This window comes from Neoarthrinium moseri, assembly GCF_022829205.1.
Source record: "Neoarthrinium moseri strain CBS 164.80 chromosome Unknown scaffold7_Wmoseri_CBS_16480, whole genome shotgun sequence".
Taxonomy (NCBI): domain Eukaryota; kingdom Fungi; phylum Ascomycota; class Sordariomycetes; order Amphisphaeriales; family Apiosporaceae; genus Neoarthrinium; species Neoarthrinium moseri.
In genome coordinates, this window is record NW_026055121.1 from 69,706 (window position 1) to 86,787 (window position 17,082).

At 54.0% G+C, this 17,082-nt stretch overlaps 8 protein-coding genes across 8 annotated transcripts; 6 read left to right on the forward strand and 2 right to left on the reverse strand.

The window, feature by feature from the left end:
- Positions 1 to 1,063: 1,063 nt before the first annotated feature.
- JN550_002961 (uncharacterized protein) lies at positions 1,064 to 2,932 on the forward strand (the record flags this gene model as incomplete). Its single annotated transcript, XM_049314311.1, has 1 exon — positions 1,064 to 2,932. The coding sequence occupies one exon, from the start codon at positions 1,064 to 1,066 to the stop codon at positions 2,930 to 2,932; it is 1,869 nt and encodes a 622-aa protein (XP_049174796.1).
- Positions 2,933 to 4,132: 1,200 nt separating this feature from the next.
- On the forward strand, positions 4,133 to 4,472 carry JN550_002962 (uncharacterized protein; the record flags this gene model as incomplete). Its single annotated transcript, XM_049314312.1, has 2 exons — positions 4,133 to 4,261; positions 4,335 to 4,472. The coding sequence occupies 2 exons, from the start codon at positions 4,133 to 4,135 to the stop codon at positions 4,470 to 4,472; spliced, it is 267 nt and encodes an 88-aa protein (XP_049174797.1).
- A 499-nt stretch (positions 4,473 to 4,971) lies between these two features.
- Positions 4,972 to 6,491, reverse strand: JN550_002963 (uncharacterized protein; the record flags this gene model as incomplete). The annotated part of the gene is made up of 7 exons (XM_049314313.1): positions 4,972 to 5,072; positions 5,185 to 5,260; positions 5,427 to 5,481; positions 5,552 to 5,621; positions 5,696 to 5,845; positions 5,896 to 6,217; positions 6,267 to 6,491. 7 exons carry the CDS (start codon positions 6,489 to 6,491, stop codon positions 4,972 to 4,974), a joined length of 999 nt encoding a protein of 332 aa, XP_049174798.1.
- Positions 6,492 to 7,809: 1,318 nt separating this feature from the next.
- JN550_002964 (uncharacterized protein) lies at positions 7,810 to 8,627 on the forward strand (the record flags this gene model as incomplete). Its single annotated transcript, XM_049314314.1, has 2 exons — positions 7,810 to 8,238; positions 8,295 to 8,627. 2 exons carry the CDS (start codon positions 7,810 to 7,812, stop codon positions 8,625 to 8,627), a joined length of 762 nt encoding a protein of 253 aa, XP_049174799.1.
- A 722-nt stretch (positions 8,628 to 9,349) lies between these two features.
- Positions 9,350 to 10,295, reverse strand: JN550_002965 (uncharacterized protein; the record flags this gene model as incomplete). The annotated part of the gene is made up of 3 exons (XM_049314315.1): positions 9,350 to 9,667; positions 9,741 to 9,924; positions 10,156 to 10,295. The coding sequence occupies 3 exons, from the start codon at positions 10,293 to 10,295 to the stop codon at positions 9,350 to 9,352; spliced, it is 642 nt and encodes a 213-aa protein (XP_049174800.1).
- A 401-nt stretch (positions 10,296 to 10,696) lies between these two features.
- JN550_002966 (uncharacterized protein) lies at positions 10,697 to 11,265 on the forward strand (the record flags this gene model as incomplete). Its single annotated transcript, XM_049314317.1, has 3 exons — positions 10,697 to 10,754; positions 10,968 to 11,177; positions 11,240 to 11,265. The coding sequence occupies 3 exons, from the start codon at positions 10,697 to 10,699 to the stop codon at positions 11,263 to 11,265; spliced, it is 294 nt and encodes a 97-aa protein (XP_049174801.1).
- Positions 11,266 to 13,233: 1,968 nt separating this feature from the next.
- JN550_002967 (uncharacterized protein) lies at positions 13,234 to 14,572 on the forward strand (the record flags this gene model as incomplete). Its single annotated transcript, XM_049314318.1, has 4 exons — positions 13,234 to 13,269; positions 13,545 to 13,643; positions 13,705 to 13,950; positions 14,009 to 14,572. 4 exons carry the CDS (start codon positions 13,234 to 13,236, stop codon positions 14,570 to 14,572), a joined length of 945 nt encoding a protein of 314 aa, XP_049174802.1.
- Positions 14,573 to 15,233: 661 nt separating this feature from the next.
- Positions 15,234 to 15,734, forward strand: JN550_002968 (uncharacterized protein; the record flags this gene model as incomplete). Its single annotated transcript, XM_049314319.1, has 1 exon — positions 15,234 to 15,734. One exon carries the CDS (start codon positions 15,234 to 15,236, stop codon positions 15,732 to 15,734), a length of 501 nt encoding a protein of 166 aa, XP_049174803.1.
- Between the last annotated feature and the right edge of the window lie 1,348 nt (positions 15,735 to 17,082).

The window sequence follows — 17,082 nt, forward strand, 5'->3', positions numbered from 1 at the left end:
ATTAGGATATACCTTCTCGGTTTAACCTCCGCATCCTTGCGTGTGTATATGTGTGTGTGCGCGCGTGAGGCTTACCTGGGTGCTTGTTGCGCATTGGGCGGTCGGCGCGGACTCTGGCTGCTTGCCGTGTAACGGATTCATCCCAAGTTCCTGCGGCACAGCTGTTGAAATGGACTGAATGCTGACAGCAGCTGGTTCAGGCCATTCAAGTTCAAAATGCCAGATGTTGCCCTGCAGAGCCGGAGGCTTGTACTACTACCCTGGATCATAACGCAAGCTGCTCCATCAAGAGCATTCTGTAAGCACCCAACAGAACGACTTGCCTTAGTCAGCTGCCCACCACTGTGGGTTTTGCTCCAACAGAAGCCCATTCACCCTCTCCATATACTACCATGCAGTACTCTGATACCCAGGCGACTGAGGCCAGATTCCCTGCCAACACGTGGTTCCAGATTGACATCGGGTGAGTTGGCTCTTGGGATGCTATAATAAGTAACGACCTATAAGTAGGCGGAGGCTCACCCTGCAGTAACACGTATTGGGGAGGACCCCTACGAGTTACTGTGTAATAAGTTGTCGAGTACCTAGGTACGGACCGGCAGCGCCAGCCAAGCCGCCCAACGGCCTGACTACAGCCCTGTAGGGACCGGAATTGGCAGGTGGCTGGCCCAAGCGCTGCGACTAGGAGGTACGCGCGCCCCCTGCGCCCCGCGCGAACGCCGAAAGGAAAGGCGATGCGGCTAAGTTGCGCGTTCACGCCCGTTGGACTTTTCCTCTCCAAGCCGATGGAATAGGGGACCATTCCGAATGCCACGGCGCCTCAGCATATCTTCTCTTCTCGACGGCTGAACACGTGCAGCTGTTCGCCGGAGCCTGTGCCGACTGGGAGCATCAGTCTGCCACAGCATTTCTATTCTCTCCTTCCAATTGATTGATCGCTCTATCTGTTTCTCAGCTTGGACGCAGTCCACCACCAGTCTCGGCTGCCGCCGTCTCGAGCAGCCTGTATCTACGAGTTCCTCTGCCTCTATATCGACATATTGGACATTCGTTACACCTCAGGATGCCGAAGCAGCACACCTTGTTCGGCCGGCCGGTCCGACTCTCGCCGCGCCGTATATCCTTGCTGCTCGTCGGTCTCGGCCTCTTCGCCTTCTTCACCTTGTTCATCACGCTGCCCAGCTCCATACCTCAGGGCCCGAGCCTGTCCAAGACGCTCGCCGACCACAAGATCCCAGTGCCCAAAGTCCCGAAGATTCACAACCCGTTCTCGTCGAGCATCCTCAACCCCTTCAGACCGGCAGTCCATGCGCCTCCCGAGCAGAAGAACTCGACATACGGTGGAAGCTCGTGGTACGCAAACTGGAACTGGCGCAGCCCGTTCTCTTCTTCCGTGACGCTCGATGAGAACCGGTCACTGTTGCCTCCCTTGAAAGACCGGCCGCCGATCTATTGCTACTATGACACCACGGTTCAACGGGAAAAGGCAACCCAGGAGGCCGAGAGCGACCTGCTGCTGACATGGAGACGTGCCTGGTGGGCGCAGGGTTTCAAACCCATCATTCTCAGTGCCCCTGAGGCTATCAACAACCCGCTCTACGATGAGCTGCAGAGGCTGAATCTGGAGCCGACCTTCAAGACGGACATGATGCGCTGGCTGGCATGGGAAAACATGGGAGGCGGGCTTCTTGCGCACCATCTGCTCTTTCCAATGGCTCCCCGCGACGACGCCGTCCTCTCCTACCTTCGAAGAGGTGAATATCCCGTCTTGTCTCGGTGGGAGGGCATGGATAATGCCTTGTTTGCCGGAACCAAGACCGCCATCACCGAAGCCGTTACGAAAGCACTTCGGCATCCGGAGCGGAAGGATGCAAAGGACTTCATCTCGGCTGTTTCTGCCGACACCTTCCTGGTTGATCCCAAGCACGAGGGCCTCGCTTCCTACGACCCTAGGACTATCGAGACAAAGTTCGCCAAGGTCGGTGAGCAATTGGGCGCCAACCGTGCCACGGGTCTTCAGAGCTTGAACTATTTGATCAATGCTCATCTGCACCTGTCATGGTTGGGCTCATTCCCAAAGGGCATCGCCGTCGTGAAGCCTCTACCTGAGCACACGACTACTATGGTCCAGCCCGCCTTGGACCTTGCTACATGGCTGACTTCGTGTCCTGACACCCCCATGCCAGCGACGTGTCCACCGAATCTTCCCAAATGCTCACCATGTGTGGCAACTCATCCGATGAAGATATCAACCCCCGCTCGTTACCGAAACACGACTGGCTTATATACTATTGGCACCGTGCCTCACCCCTACACTTTTGCGGCTCTCAATACCCTGAAGAGCGATATTGACATCCCCTGGGTTCGCCGGAAGATGAACCGTGACTTGTGGCTGGCGGAACTCACTAAGGAGCACCTCGGCACCGGCGTATCGGGAAGCGCCAGAGTTATCACCTTCAAAGAGGCCGTAGCTGGTGACTGGGCAACGGCTCACTCGATCTGGCTGACTGCAGAGCGAGAAACACTCCCCCACGACCTGGACTGGTATTTTGGCTTCGCCATCCCCGTAAACGCGACGGACAGTGGAAAGTCGGAAACACCTGTTCCAGGCCCTGAACGTCGGCCGAAGCCTTACCATGATCCTGGTGATGGCCCTCTCCCTACAGCTGAGGACCTGATGCTAGAGCCTGAGCTGATGCAGAAGGCACGGGACATTGGCAAGAGCAAGGAGAAGAAGGACATCGACGTCCGCAACGCCATTGAGGCATGGAACCTGGCCGACGTCGAAGCCTGGAAGTTCGCGCGCGCCTTCCTGGCACGTTCCCGCGTGGAGCGGTTGAAGTGGGAGGAGGAGGAACGAAAATACGCTGGTGGCGCTGGCAGCGACAAGGAGGACAAGCGCAGTGGCGGCTGGAGCAGGTGGACAGAGTAATATTTGGAGCGGATGTCCTAAGATATTAGAGCGAGGGATATATGGTGTATGGCATTGGATGTAGGTTACTAGATTTGGGTCACGTAGCCTCGTTGTCCTGGCTTGGCTTTCTGCTTAGGTGGCATGGAGTTCACGGAGTTGGTTTACAACTATAGACATTCTGAAATATTCAAAAAGCAGTCAAAGTTCAACGCCAAGTCTTAAATATGTACGTGCGGAACAGCGACAAAATTTGCGTCGGGGGCTGCAAAAGGTTTCAAGTCCCATCGAAGTCCCTGGATATTGTGTGAAGACCAAGGTATCAGGAAATCAACCGACGCGCCGTTTATCCCAGAGTGCCCGGCCACTTCCATGGCTGAAGCATTCATTGGTGCGTGTAGCCACCACAGTAGACCTTACCTTCTCTGACTCGGAGAAAACAACATCCGAGGAGGGGCATTGTATGATATCGTCGAAGTAGCCTCAGAGGCGGGCTCTGCCTGGAATGCGCAGCTCGCATGACGTGCTAGCGTCCTCATTACCTTTCTCCGCAAAGTCAAACGGTCAGAGAATCACCGTTCGTCGATTCTGGGATGAAGACGAGTGTGTCTACTACCTAGTCTTGAGATGCGACCACAAAGCCATACCTTGGGGATGCCACAACCTCTCAGTTGGGCACCTCATCCTGAAGCAACTTCGACTGGTTGTAACGAATGGATGCCTTAGCTGAACACACCATGTCTGTAAGTAATTATGGTCTGACGCGGCCGCAGGTACTCTTGTACTCAATAATGAATTTCCTGTGCGATCCTTCAGAGTCGCTTAAAACATCTTCATAGCCAGGGGAGGCAATGGTGGGGTGACACGTACTCGAGGCAGAGAGAAGGCTGCCATGCAGCCTGACCAGCTGGGGTGGTTTGTTCCCAATGGAGGGAGTGTCAAGGTTGGGGATCGCTCACCGAAAATACATAGTTTTCCATAGGCTGAGTGTAAGCCTTTCAATCAAGCAATGCTGCCCAACTAACTTGACAAAGCTGAGTTGCAGAATGATAAGACTTCCATACCAATATGGCGGGCTCGACTATATAACACACTGGCATTCAAAGCTCTTTCATTCTTTTCTTCTGTTTTCCCCGTTGGAAAAAACAGCACTCTCGATCCCATCTACCCAATCTCACCAATAAAATCCCCTCTCCGGTATTAACCGCACAACAACCAACTATGCCGGACCCAGCCTCAATCGCAATTGCTAGCACTGGTGTCGCAGTGGCGGCTGGAACTCTGGGATACACCTACTATCACAACCAGTCCCAGACCCAAGCTTCCTCCCAAGCTGCTCCATCCAGCAATGTTAGTGAATTATCTTTCTACTTGGGTGTACAACCCTGCATCTTTAAAGACTAACATTCGTGCGTTTACGTAGAACAACAACTCGGATGATATCGAGCTACGCCGCCATAAAAACAAGGCAATTGATGCCACCAATGTAGACCCAATCCCGCCTCCAGACCGCTACAAGGCGAACCCTCTCACTCCTTATCTGGGGTATAAGAAGGACTAAACAGTGTGAAAATGGCTGGGAGTGTGGGCGCAAGGTGCAATATCTGGTGGCTGTCGATTGTATACGATGCCTTCGACACGCTGATCGCGCTTGATCCTGGATGCCATGATAAGGATTGATTATGAGATAAAACACGCTCGTTTCTATCGTTGCCTAGCTTTCGTGCTCCTACCAATGCCGAAAGATCACAATCGCTATCATAGTCAAATTCTTGGGTGTAGATTTCACGACAGAAACTTCAATTTGTAGACCCACTCACTGATCTATAATAAACAAAACTCTCTTAGTTAAACACCGTTTTCCCCCAGACTAAATATACTCTTCAACCAGCTGTTGGTGCGGTGAAAAAAAAAATCGTTTTTGTCAGAATGAATCCACATGCTCAATTGCCAATAAAAGCGATATGACCCCTCAAACAAAAGGATTAAGAGTACAACCCGCTACGAGGGTTCGAAAACTATGGTCAGAAATTAAGGGTTAAATATGCGCTGTAAGTTAGCTAAGAGGATATCTCAAAAGGATCTGCTGCTGTCGAATTTTGTGGTGGCTCCAGAAGAATCGACCTCCACAGCTCCTTGATGTTAGCGCCATCTTCTTCCTCTGCATCATCGTAATATGAGGCGTTCCTGCGCAAAATACAAGGCATTACCTCATCCAATAGCCTTCCCAGATCAGGACGCTGGGTCTTATCACGGGCCATCATGAGGCTTACGAGCCTCTTCAGGTCCGGGTCTGTGCTTGCTGGCCAAGGATCGGGGCTGCCGTTCATCGAGTACAAAGGCGTTGCCCTGGTTTGTATTGGGGTTTCCCCATCTCTAGGTACGAAATTTACCCGTCTGGTGGCTGCGCTAGGCCATATTTCACGCCATCGTTTCCTTAGTATAATGCCACACATAATCTGCCCCACATCAGCACAACACTTATCTTTGGCACTCGAATTATATGAATACTTACGAAACCAACGTCCATCAAATTGCTCCGGACCCCGTAGAGAGGGTCCCCGTCAAGTCTACGGCAAGTCAGTCGACGGGCCATCTATACAACCAGTACGCCTCTGGAAAGCCACAATGAATGCTTACGATGGGAGTTCAACAGCTGAGCCAAAATCAATCAGCTTCAGAATCGGGGTGATATTGTGTTCCATGTCGGCTATATCATTAATGCTGAGTAAGACTTCTCATGGTTAGCTGCAACCGGAACCGTTTCAAGAATATGTGACGTACTATTACTATCATGGAGGTCATTGTGCTGTAACAAAGACGGCCTCGCAGCCTCACCGACCCTGATATAGTTGAGCGCTTCGCTTCTCTGGCTGCTCCCTACTGGTGGCGGTCTATCGGGAGGATAAGCCATCGCTATAACTATTCGTACCACTACAGAGCTTTTAGTTCCCATGCACCTGATAACAGCGGATATGACTTACAACAGCCCAGGAATCTCCACAAGAGACGGTTTGGCAGTGGTTTAGGGCGCGTTCTAATTCGAGTAATAAAATCTCCCAATGTCCCGTGCTCCAACCACTCCATCAGAATGGTTCTATCCGCTATCGGCACCTCCACTTCGTCCTCGGAGTCTTCCTGATCACCGCCTCCCGAAGGGTCGTCACCCTGAGAACCGTCTCCCTGGGAACCGTCTCCCTGAAGATCGTCTCCATGAGGATCGTCTCTGTCGTCTGACGGCTCCCCGAGAGGGTTGTCAGGGAGATCTGCGACCAAGTTGACAATGTGACGTGCGTGGGCAAGTTTCTAATATCTGGTGAGGGAAGCTCGAGGTAACCGCTCGCTTGGAACTGACCTTCAACCATCTCTTCTCCTTTTTGAGCTCCCTGATGTCATGGCGATTACTCCTCCGCACCTGCTTGACGACAAATCTCTTATACTTGCCCGACTGAGGGTCTTTATAACCCACCCTGGAGGTTAGGGCATGCAGCCCATTCCCAATGAGTGTCTCGAGGGTAAATATTGACTCCGGCGTAAAATAAGTCAGAAGAGCGTTATGAAGTCGTCGAATTTCTGCCATCTTTTGACCTGGCACATGTGGTTGTGCGCGTTCACATGTGGATCTTGATGCGCGAGAAAAGATATATATATACAGGTACGTTTGGAAATTTTTAGAGAAAGTTCGCGATGTACCAGAACATGTTTCTTTGATAATTCCGTTTTCAGCTTCCCGGCCCTGTAAAGTTGAGACAATGACCGACACAATCACCAATGTGAATAGTTAATGGTCACCACTAAATACTAGTAATGTCGAAACACGATCTATAAAGTATACTCATGATTGGCCCCAGACCGCACGTATTCGATTAGGATCAACGCCTGAATTTACACGAACGCAGGCGATTTTGCGTAAAAGTGTGCTGTACTATGAAACACATCAATATTCTCTGCCATAGGAATGCCCGTGTTAACGTGTTGTTCCATGCACTGTTCAATACCGTAAGAAATAAGACTTCGCTTTTCTGCTTCTTGTATACTCCTCTATCGCGCCCATATACAAACATATTTCGCAATTCCAAGGCGTAACGGAAAATAGACAACATACATCAGCTCCCTACAATTCACAGTTCCGGCTCTAATGTCAATCCAAAAAAGGGGAAAGGGGAGCATCTGCCCCTGCACTGCGTGCGAGCTAATGAATCCTCAGAGAAGCGAGTGATTGCAGTGTGCCTGTAGATACGTAACTTGCGTAGGCAATTCAACTGAGAGTGCAAACCTCTAGCTGTTGCTCGCATCCGAAAGACAAATGACCGACCCACTGCGCTTCCGTTGAAAGCAACCAAACATGCAACGTGACGGTGTTCTGACGTGACTGGGCCGCCGGTCGCTCCTCCGCCGTACCGTTGTGGGTCCGATTGGCAACTTCCTGCCCGGATTCTGAGGCGTGGCGCACCCCCGCCATACCTGAGAGACCGGGTGGCAAAATACGGACCACTCGCCGACCTTGGTTGTATAACACCAACCCGTCTGCCTTTCTCTGCCGTGGATCGTTCCCTCAGTGGCTTTAAAGAACAGCCGACTACCCACGAGGTCTTGGAACACACCGGACATCATCTCCACATTGACGCTAGCCAGACTGAACGCTATCTAGTGACCGGGCTTGGTTGCTGGCATCCAGACACCGAACGCAGGACACGCAATTGTCTATAACACGCAGGAGCCATCTACAAACGCCAGACACCGCGCTGACAACTTGGGACAAGTCGTACTCTGATTCAAGAGCAGTGGCATGAGCGGACTGGCTATGGTCTGAGAGTCGCATCAAACTTCATCACCGCTCATCCTCACCACCACGGGGATTCCTGTTTGGTGTACCTGATTCGGTGTATCAATCTACGATGGGGACCCCGTTCATCTCGCTCCTCGAGCCCACCAAGCTCGATGGCTACGACCGTGGCAAGCCGCACGACCAGCAGCCGGCGTCGATCCCGCGCGTCTTCATGGACGCCATGGAGGTGCGCGAGTCGGTCTTTGTGCGCGAGCAGGGCGTGCCGCTCGAGTTCGAGCACGACGGCGACGACGCCCGCTCGCTACACTGGGTCGTCTACGCCTCGGTGAACCAGGTCGTGGCCCAGGAGCGGCGCGACGCCGCCGGCAACGTGGTGCAGCCGCGCCGCTCCTCGACCCGCACCCAGCCCATCGGCACCGTGCGCCTGGTGCCGTTCCCACACCCGCCGCACCCGGAGCGCGGCGGCCGCTACGTCGACAACCTGCTGCAGAACGAGGCCGAGCTCGCCTCGTCGCTGACGGCGTCCCAGGAGGCCCGCGTCTCGGCCGCGACCGCCCCACCACGCTCCACGACGGCCTGGAGCCCTACGTCAAGATCGGCCGCCTGGCCGTCGTCAAGGAGTTCCGCGGCCACCGGATCGCGGGCCAGCTGTGGGCCGCCGCGCGGGCCTGGCTCGAGAACAACCAGGACTACTTCAACCCGAGCGTGCAGGAGTTGGGGCTTGATGCGCTCAAGGCTGGCGTTAACGACGTCCCGCGCTGGAACGGCCTTGTGGGTGTGCACGCGCAGGAGGACGTTGTCCCTGTCTGGGAGCGCTGGGGCTTTCAGGTCGACGAGGGCATGGGCCGGTGGTGGGAGGAGGGCATCCCCCACGTGGGCATGTTCCTGAGGCTGAAGCTGAAGGACAAGCCGATCACGATCTCGTAGGAAATACGCGGGAGAGGAGACGACTTATGAACGTGGGGCTCGAGCATTGTGAGGGATAGACGGATAGGGTTCATCTGGTATGGCTTTGCTTTGAGGGAGTTCAGGGGCCAAGGGGGATACAGGGACACGAAAGGTTGGTAAAGTGGACTGCATGGACTCCTATGGTTAGCATTTAGACGAGATGGCACCAAGAAGAACCGCATCTGACACTTCATCGAGTTGGCACTGCTCCCTAGGGCGAAGCAGTAATAACATCAGTACAAGTCATCGTGAACTCACAACAGTGCTCCATGCTGAAGTTGGGTATCATGAAGTGTTGCCGTTGTTGCATGAGCTTGGTATACTGGTCTAGTTCGGCGGATATGAAGGTCCAAGGTATTGATGTTGTGTACGTCACTTGCAAAGGTGGGTGAAGTCCAACGAATTGGTCATATCTGAGCTGCATTACTAGCATGTATCTGGGCATCATTCATACACGTTTGTGTCCTCGTCATTGCTTTTCACCATTTATCAACACAGTTCGACGTAGCCTCGAGGAGAGTCCTTGATGGTTCAGAACGATTTTTTGCTCATCCCAGAGCAGAGCTTTTCATTTAAGAGCCCTATGTGACATGAATGCCGTAAATCCACATCCCGCCCTGGACCAGAACGCACAAATGCAAGTGATGTGTAATAAAGCCCAGATTCTCCACGCCTGTGAACCCCCAACCAAAGAAAACACTTTATCGGTTGCTCTTGGCGACACGCTCCAACTCGTCCTTCTTCTTGATGGCGTACGAGTTGCTGCTACCCTTGGCAGCGTTGATCAGCTCCTCAGCCAGGCACTCGGCAATCGACTTGATGTTGCGGAACGAGGCCTCACGGGCACCAGTGGTGAGCAGGGCAATGGCCTGGTTGACTCTGCGGAGAGGCGAGACATCGACGGCCTGGCGACGGACGGTACCGGCGGAACCGATTCTGGTGGAGTCCTCACGGGGACCGCAGTTGACAATGGCGTCAACGGCAACCTGGATGGGGTTCTGGTCGGTCATGAGGTGGATCTGTGTCTCCGAGTTAGCCATCGTCGGTGCCTGAGGGCTGGAACGTCTTGTGTGCGCGTCCGGGTGTGCTTACGATCTCGAAAGAGTGGGCAACAATGCGGACAGCCTTGAGCTTCTTGCCGTTGTTGCGGCCGTGCATCATGAGCGAGTTGGTGAGACGCTCAATGATGGGGCAGTTGGCCTTGCGGAAGCGCTTGACAGCGTACTTGCCGGCGGAGTGGGGGATGTAGACGGGAGATCGGATCTGGATGTAGTCGCTGTAGCAGAGAAAGAGTCATGGTTAGCCTGGGGTTCGTCTTTGCAGGCAGCAATTGGTAGGTCTTATGCTCGGCCGCCGCTGGACCAAGGTGATTCTGGCTTTTTTGCGGTATACGCAAGAGATATCGCTCAAAACCCAGTCTCCCATCCAGCCAGCCAGCGAACCGAGCAAGACCCTCCCGTGCGTTCGCGAACTGCACACAACAATCGATCTGGGCGGGCGTCCTTACGTCAGGGAGATGTCGCGGATCTCGACATCCTCGTAGGACCAGCGGTTGAAGAGCTTGATGGTGCCAATCTCGGAGGTGACATCCTTGGGGAGGACCTGGTGGGAGGCGGTCTCGACCTCGATCTCGCCGTTGTCAGACATCTTGGGCTGTGACTTGCGCGCGACGGTGACCTGACTTGAGTGTTAGGGGGCGCGGGGTGAAGACGTTGCTGTCGGGTTAGTAGAGAATCGTCAGGTGAAGATGGACCACTTGGAAAATGGCAGCCCTGGAATTTTTGGTGGTGATGAGAGGCCCGCAGAATAGCCGGCCACGCGCAAAAAACCCGTGCGACGCTGGCCGGCGAAAATACCCCACTCCGCCCGCCGCTGATTGGCCCGCCGCCGCCAGACCTTAGGGCTTGCCTCGCGAAATTTACTGACACAACCACCTGCCGCCCCAACCCCGAGCCTGGTCTGGCCATCTGAAGACGACCTCTCCCTCTTGACTGACCTCACCGAGACGATCCGACCAACACCACATCAACCCCAGAGCAATCGTCAACATGGCTCCCGCGTCAACCGGTGCAAAGAAGCAGAAGAAGAAGTGGTCCAAGGGCAAGGGTGAGTGCGCCATGCATGCCATTCCCCCGTCGTGAATTTTCCTTGGAAGGCGGGCGCGCGGGCGAGCGACGATACGACGGATGGATATATCACATCACCCATTGCAAGGCGACGTCTGCGCCGAGGAAAAAACTCGCGACCCGGCGGAAGATGGATGCAACAGTCTATCTACAGGACCACATTGCTGATACTTTTTGTCTTCTCTCCCTGTAGTCAAGGACAAGGCCCAGCACGCCGTCCTGCTCGACAAGAACACCTCCGAGAAGCTCTACAAGGATGTCCAGTCCTACCGCCTTGTCACAGTCGCCACTCTCGTCGACAGACTAAAGATCAACGGCTCGCTGGCACGCAAGTGCCTGCAGGACTTGGAGGAGAAGGGTCAGATCAAGCCTGTCGTCACCCACAGCAAGATGAAGATCTACAGTACGTTTTTGAGTCCCTGCCTGGATCATGTCCGCATCAGAAGTCGCTGACACCAGACGTAGCCCGTGCCGTCGGCGCTACCGACTAAATTACTTCCCATCTCACGATACCATGAACGAATGTGACGTCGATCTTCAGAAAAATGGTTTGACGGAGCAGATGGATCAGGGGACATGGAACTTGATGGTTCAGGGCATTTGATCTCCGGCGTAGCATTGGGACTGGTTATGGTTTTCAGTCAAGGCTGCTGTTGTTTCGACAGGTTGAGGTCAATCAAAATGAAAAGTTGACCCTTCTGCATCCCACGTCGTCGGTCCCATGATACCCGAGAAGCCATTGCTCTGCCGTGCGTGTGACATTGTAGATTGGTTACAGCGCCCCGAATTTGCATAGTGACCTGTGACCCTACTCGTTTTATCAAACCAAGATGTCAGCAACCAAATACTGTCTAGCCCCATCACTGACGCAACTTGGATTAGGGAAAGATGGTGTCAGCGTGGGGTAATAGACCCGGATAAAAAAAATATGCAGTCGAGTATAATGCACATTGCACTCGATAACTAACGCGGCTAGGCCAGTTCATGAGGCTGTTCACTCGACTGGCCAGCCTTCTCTGATTACCTGCTCATGTACTACGTACTTCTCTCGTGTTGCATAAGGATATTCTATTGTATGCACTGTCCAGGTCTTGGGGGCGAGAGCGACAACCTACATTATGGATGGTAGATGCACGACCACCCTGACCATCGTTCTGTAGAGGTGTATTTTATTCATGACCTACGCCTCGACTCAAGTCTAACTCTTGGCTGCTGCATCGCACTGACGCAGACGTAGTTATGCTATCACTGTGATGCGCCTGGCCCCTTGGATCCTCGCCTCGAGCCTACCTATGTCAGTGGTCGGCCATGGCCCATCCTAGTTCCCTACGTAATGGAAGCAGTCTAGGCACGGAGTGTGTGTGTACCATCAGCCATTCTACGGGATATGGAGTAGGCGGGGGGCCGATATGCGACCTGCTGGAATTGTTGCAGGTATCCGCTATCCGCAATCCCCAGAAGCCGGGTGCTGGGCCAAAATAATTTTTTTCTCTCTCCTGCAAAAGGAGATCGCCGAGAAGGGCTAGCCGATGGGATGGGAAAATCTTGACTCGGGGGAGAGGGACCCCTGAAACAGATAAGCGCTGCGCGCGGAGCTCCCGTTCGTTGGTGGGCGATGGGTGGCTAATAAGTTACTGTAGTTAGCAGGTAAATCCTGCCGGAGCCCGCTCAGGAGGAACCTATCGGCAACTCGGAGATTTTCAGCAGAATGGCACTGCTGCCGCGAGCAAACAGCGAAGGGCTTGGGGATACACTTGTAGAGTACAGCAGAAGAAGCGCAAGCCAATGGAAATGCACGCGTGCCATAGCGATGATGGAGATGTCTGGATCCAGCTTGAGAAGGATTGGGATTGCAATGTTGCAATGTGCTCGCAAATGTTGACGCCCCAGCCGAATGGGGGGCGACTCAAGTGCATATACCCGAACCTGCATCTCACTCAACAGGTACCGTGGTACTTTTAGTACTGACGGGTTAACTGCACAGAACACAGAGCCTCTCTCAGCTTGTGATGCAATGTTTCTGCACCCATGACAAGGTAGCAAGAGCTGCCACTGGCACAGGGGAGGAGAGGGAAAAAAAAGTCTCGGATCAATTATTCAGTGTCTGCGCAAGGATTGGGCAGCGGATGCTACTGGCTGGATAGGCACCCTGGGCTCGCTGCGCAGCGCTGGCTGGCTGGAGGCATCTTTTTCTTACGGGTCCCGGTTGCCAGGTGGTTCCTGTGGCCCAGGTAGCTCCCCCGGGTTTGTCCGGCTTCCAGCCTCTAAAAAGTTTTTAGCGCATAAGCTCGGGCCCATTTCTGCGCTCAAAACGCCGGCTGTCCTCTTGAAATTTCGCTCCTGCAACTTTTTCTTCCAGTCGCGACATCTCTGGACGTTCACCACCACAACGTCTATCTCCTCTCCTTCATCAACCTCTCCACTCACAGTCACCGGGTCATCCTCGTGATATCGTCACAATGTCTGGCGAGAAGCCTACCGTTCTGGGCATGCCGGTACGTTGTCGCTCCCATTAAATCCCGCTCACCCAGTTCCAGCCGCGCCGTGACCAGCCCGCGACGTCTCGATAAGCATCACCCGCAACCCTCGGGCGCCTCAATTGGCCTGAGACATGCTCCCTGCGAGCTGTCCGAGCTGTTGCGAGATGTAGAGGCCGTCGTCGTGAGCTGGCTCGATGCGAATGCTGCGGGAAAATTTTTCCCTCAATCTCCAACCTCGCCCTATCTATCCCCGATCGCGATCTTCATGCTGACGAGTCTTTCCCCTACAGCCCTTCGTGGCCGACTTCTTGATGGGTGGTGTCTCCGCCGCCGTCTCGAAGACCGCCGCTGCCCCCATTGAGCGTGTCAAGCTCTTGATCCAGAACCAGGTAAGCACACCCAGACAAGTCCTTCACGTGCCCCAGTGACCCATGCTCACAATCTCCGCAGGATGAGATGTTGAAGGTCGGCCGTCTGGACCGCAAGTACGATGGTATCGCAGAGTGCTTCAGCAGAACCGCTAAGCAAGAGGGTGTCATGTCCCTGTGGCGTGGTAACACTGCCAACGTCATCCGATACTTCCCTACTCAGGCCCTGAACTTCGCCTTCCGTGACAAGTTCAAGGCCATGTTCGGCTACAAGAAGGAGAGAGATGGTTACGCCAAGTGGATGGCTGGTAACCTGGCCTCCGGTGGTGTAAGTTCACAATTCATCTTGGACTGTCGATTACAAAGTTGCTAATTCGTGTTCTCAGGCTGCTGGTGCCACCTCGCTCCTGTTCGTCTACTCCCTCGACTACGCCCGTACCCGTCTGGCCAACGATGCCAAGAACGCCAAGAAGGGTGGTGACCGTCAGTTCAACGGCCTGGTCGATGTCTACCGCAAGACTCTTGCTTCTGACGGTATTGCTGGTCTGTACCGTGGTTTCGCTCCCTCCGTCGCTGGTATTGTTGTCTACCGTGGTCTGTACTTCGGTATGTACGACTCCATCAAGCCCGTCGTCCTGGTCGGTCCCCTCGCAAACAACTTCCTGGCCTCTTTCGCCCTTGGTTGGTGCGTCACCACCGGTGCCGGTATCGCCTCGTACCCTCTCGACACCATCCGTCGTCGTATGATGATGACCTCCGGTGAGGCCGTCAAGTACAACGGTACCATGGACGCTGCCCGCCAGATCGTCGCCAAGGAGGGTGTCAAGTCGCTCTTCAAGGGTGCTGGTGCCAACATCCTGCGTGGTGTCGCCGGTGCTGGTGTCCTGTCCATCTACGATCAGCTCCAGGTCATCCTCTTCGGCAAGGCCTTCAAGGGCGGTTCCGGTTAAATACCTTTATACCCATATAGACACGACGCTGGTGGGCGTGAAGGTGTAATGATGTGTGGTGGTGAGGGGTCGATAAAAAGGGGTCATCATTGGTGATGGACGTTGCGACGGAAGGTTGTTACAGGCATCACATTGTCCGTGGCGTTCTGGAACGACTTCGACCTTTGCGGTATCATGCACTTTTTGAGTGTTTTCGGCCGCTGTAATTTAGAACCTAAGGCAATTCCCTTGACTGTATTCTTTCTGCTCGCAACCTGCACATCTCTCGCGGATTCGTTTTTCACCTCGGTCGGTTTCATTTGGTTGCATACAACTCATAGACTCTTTGCAATCTGAATGCTAGTGGTTTTCTCCGGATTATCCCCCTGATTTGTGTGACTCTGCCCGAGTGTGACGGTCCTGATACCGTATCCAAATGTCCTGGCGCCGATTTGTGAGGTGACGTCGCGCCCAAAACTGTTGGCACATCGAGGGTGGGTGTGGTATTTGTGCCTGTCAACTGACGCCAGCTGGGATGCACCAGGCAGAGGTGCAATTAAACGCGCCTCGACGCGTCCCCAACAATGAGGCACGCGGTCCATGAATTCAAATCAAGATTGACAACTGTAATATTCGTTGGCCGTTCCCTTGTCCGCCGATCTACTTGCCGCAGCTTCGTGCGATGCCTCCGAAGCAAAACAACGCGGCGCCCCGTCCAGGCGGGCGTCCTGCCGGCTCGACCAACAAGTCAAAGGGCAACACACCCAAAGCCCAAACCTCAGGCTTCTCTCGTCCTTCCGTCGGCTCGTCTTCACGCAACGCCCAAGCCCGGCGTTCCGAGACCGACCTAGACCCCTTTGCAGATTCTCAGGATGCTATGGAGGATGTGGTGACCTCGCAGTCGGCCCACGAGGTCGAGGAAGACGAAGAGGAGGCAGTTGACGAGGACGACGACGAGCAGCCCCAGCAGACGATACCGCCCGAGCTGCTGACCCGGCTGCTGCACGAGTTCTTCGAGAAGGACGGCACGCGCATCAGCAAAGGTGCCAACGAGGCCGTCGCCAAGTACATGGACGTCTTCGTCCGCGAGGCCATCGCCCGCGCCGCCGTCGAGAAAGAGGGCGGGTTTCTTGAGGTCGAGGACCTGGAGAAGATTGCACCGCAGCTGCTATTGGATCTGTGAGGTGAAGGGGAAGAAGACAAGAAAATTAAACCCTCGAAGACAGACTCAAGAATATGGCCGCCTGCGGTTGGGACATGGAGCCCGACTCACAGGACCACCGAGCTCAGCTGTGGCCACCCGCTCTCCATGATATTGCGACACCTAGCATTCTCTCAAAGATACCATAGAAGTTCCAGAGAGATATGTTCGTCTGGATCGCCCATCACTGGTCGCACTGACAGCAGTCGTCAGATACATGGCGTGTTCTGTTCGATGGATCGAGGCACTGAATGTTCATGATCAATCATTCTGGCAGTGGCTTTACCAAACGGTTGCCTTACGTCCTGTGTTGCCAGGATCATGCCACAAGAACGAGGTGTAATGGACCGCTTTCGCGTACACCTGAGGAGTCGGTCTAGACCTGACAAGGTTGGACCTACGATGGCCACCCCCCAGCAGATTGCAGCGACGGATTATACAGCATTCATGTACGGCGGACATTAGTGGCTAATTGGTCTAGAGCTGCGCATGAGATGGCCGATTGAGCAGTGCATTCTGTTCTACTCGTGCTTATACCAAGTAGTAAGCACTGTTCGGGTATGGAAGCGCGGAGCACAAAGGAGCTGTTGACCAGATCTACAGATCCGTCTTGGCATGAGGATCAGCCGGCGATATATCGTGCGGCGGCAGTAGATCATGCCGAACCACTGTCGTACGTAGACGTCAACAACATCAAGGATTCTCGGAGAATCCTGACGGGGATCCGGCAACTGAGGATGAACTCATCATCTGCTATGCCTCGAGGCAATGTGCACTACCGCATGTCAACATAGAATTTCAGGGCGGTTATGTGAGCACACCAATCCATCAAGACTGGCTTTGGCCACGCGGTGGCAATAGTCCATGGAAACAAGGCGACATGGTTGGATTGGTGTCACACCACATTATTTCAGCTTGAACCTAGAAACGTCTGGAGTATTAAGAACGCCGCATGCGTCCGTTCACACCGTCAAAGATCAGATGACCTCAGAATAGCGGCTCTGATGTCGAACCAAACTATACAGGATTGTCTTGACACCGACCCATTGTGACGAGTTGTGTCATTGTTTCAGGCTTGGCATATGTTGAATACATTGGATCTCCAACTGATCAGACAAAATTTGTTGCCTCAATCCCTATCGCCAAGCGAAGAGGTGTAATCGACCAAGCATACTACCGTTTTGTGATGAATCAAATGTTTCCTCGGGTCCTTCGAGCCCCATCTTGGCCTTACCCAAGCCCCCCAGGGAGCTCGAAACTCCGTGCTTCGTGCGGCCTCGAATGATTTGCAGGATCTAAGCAGGCAAAGGAGTCGTCTCAAGCCCAGTAC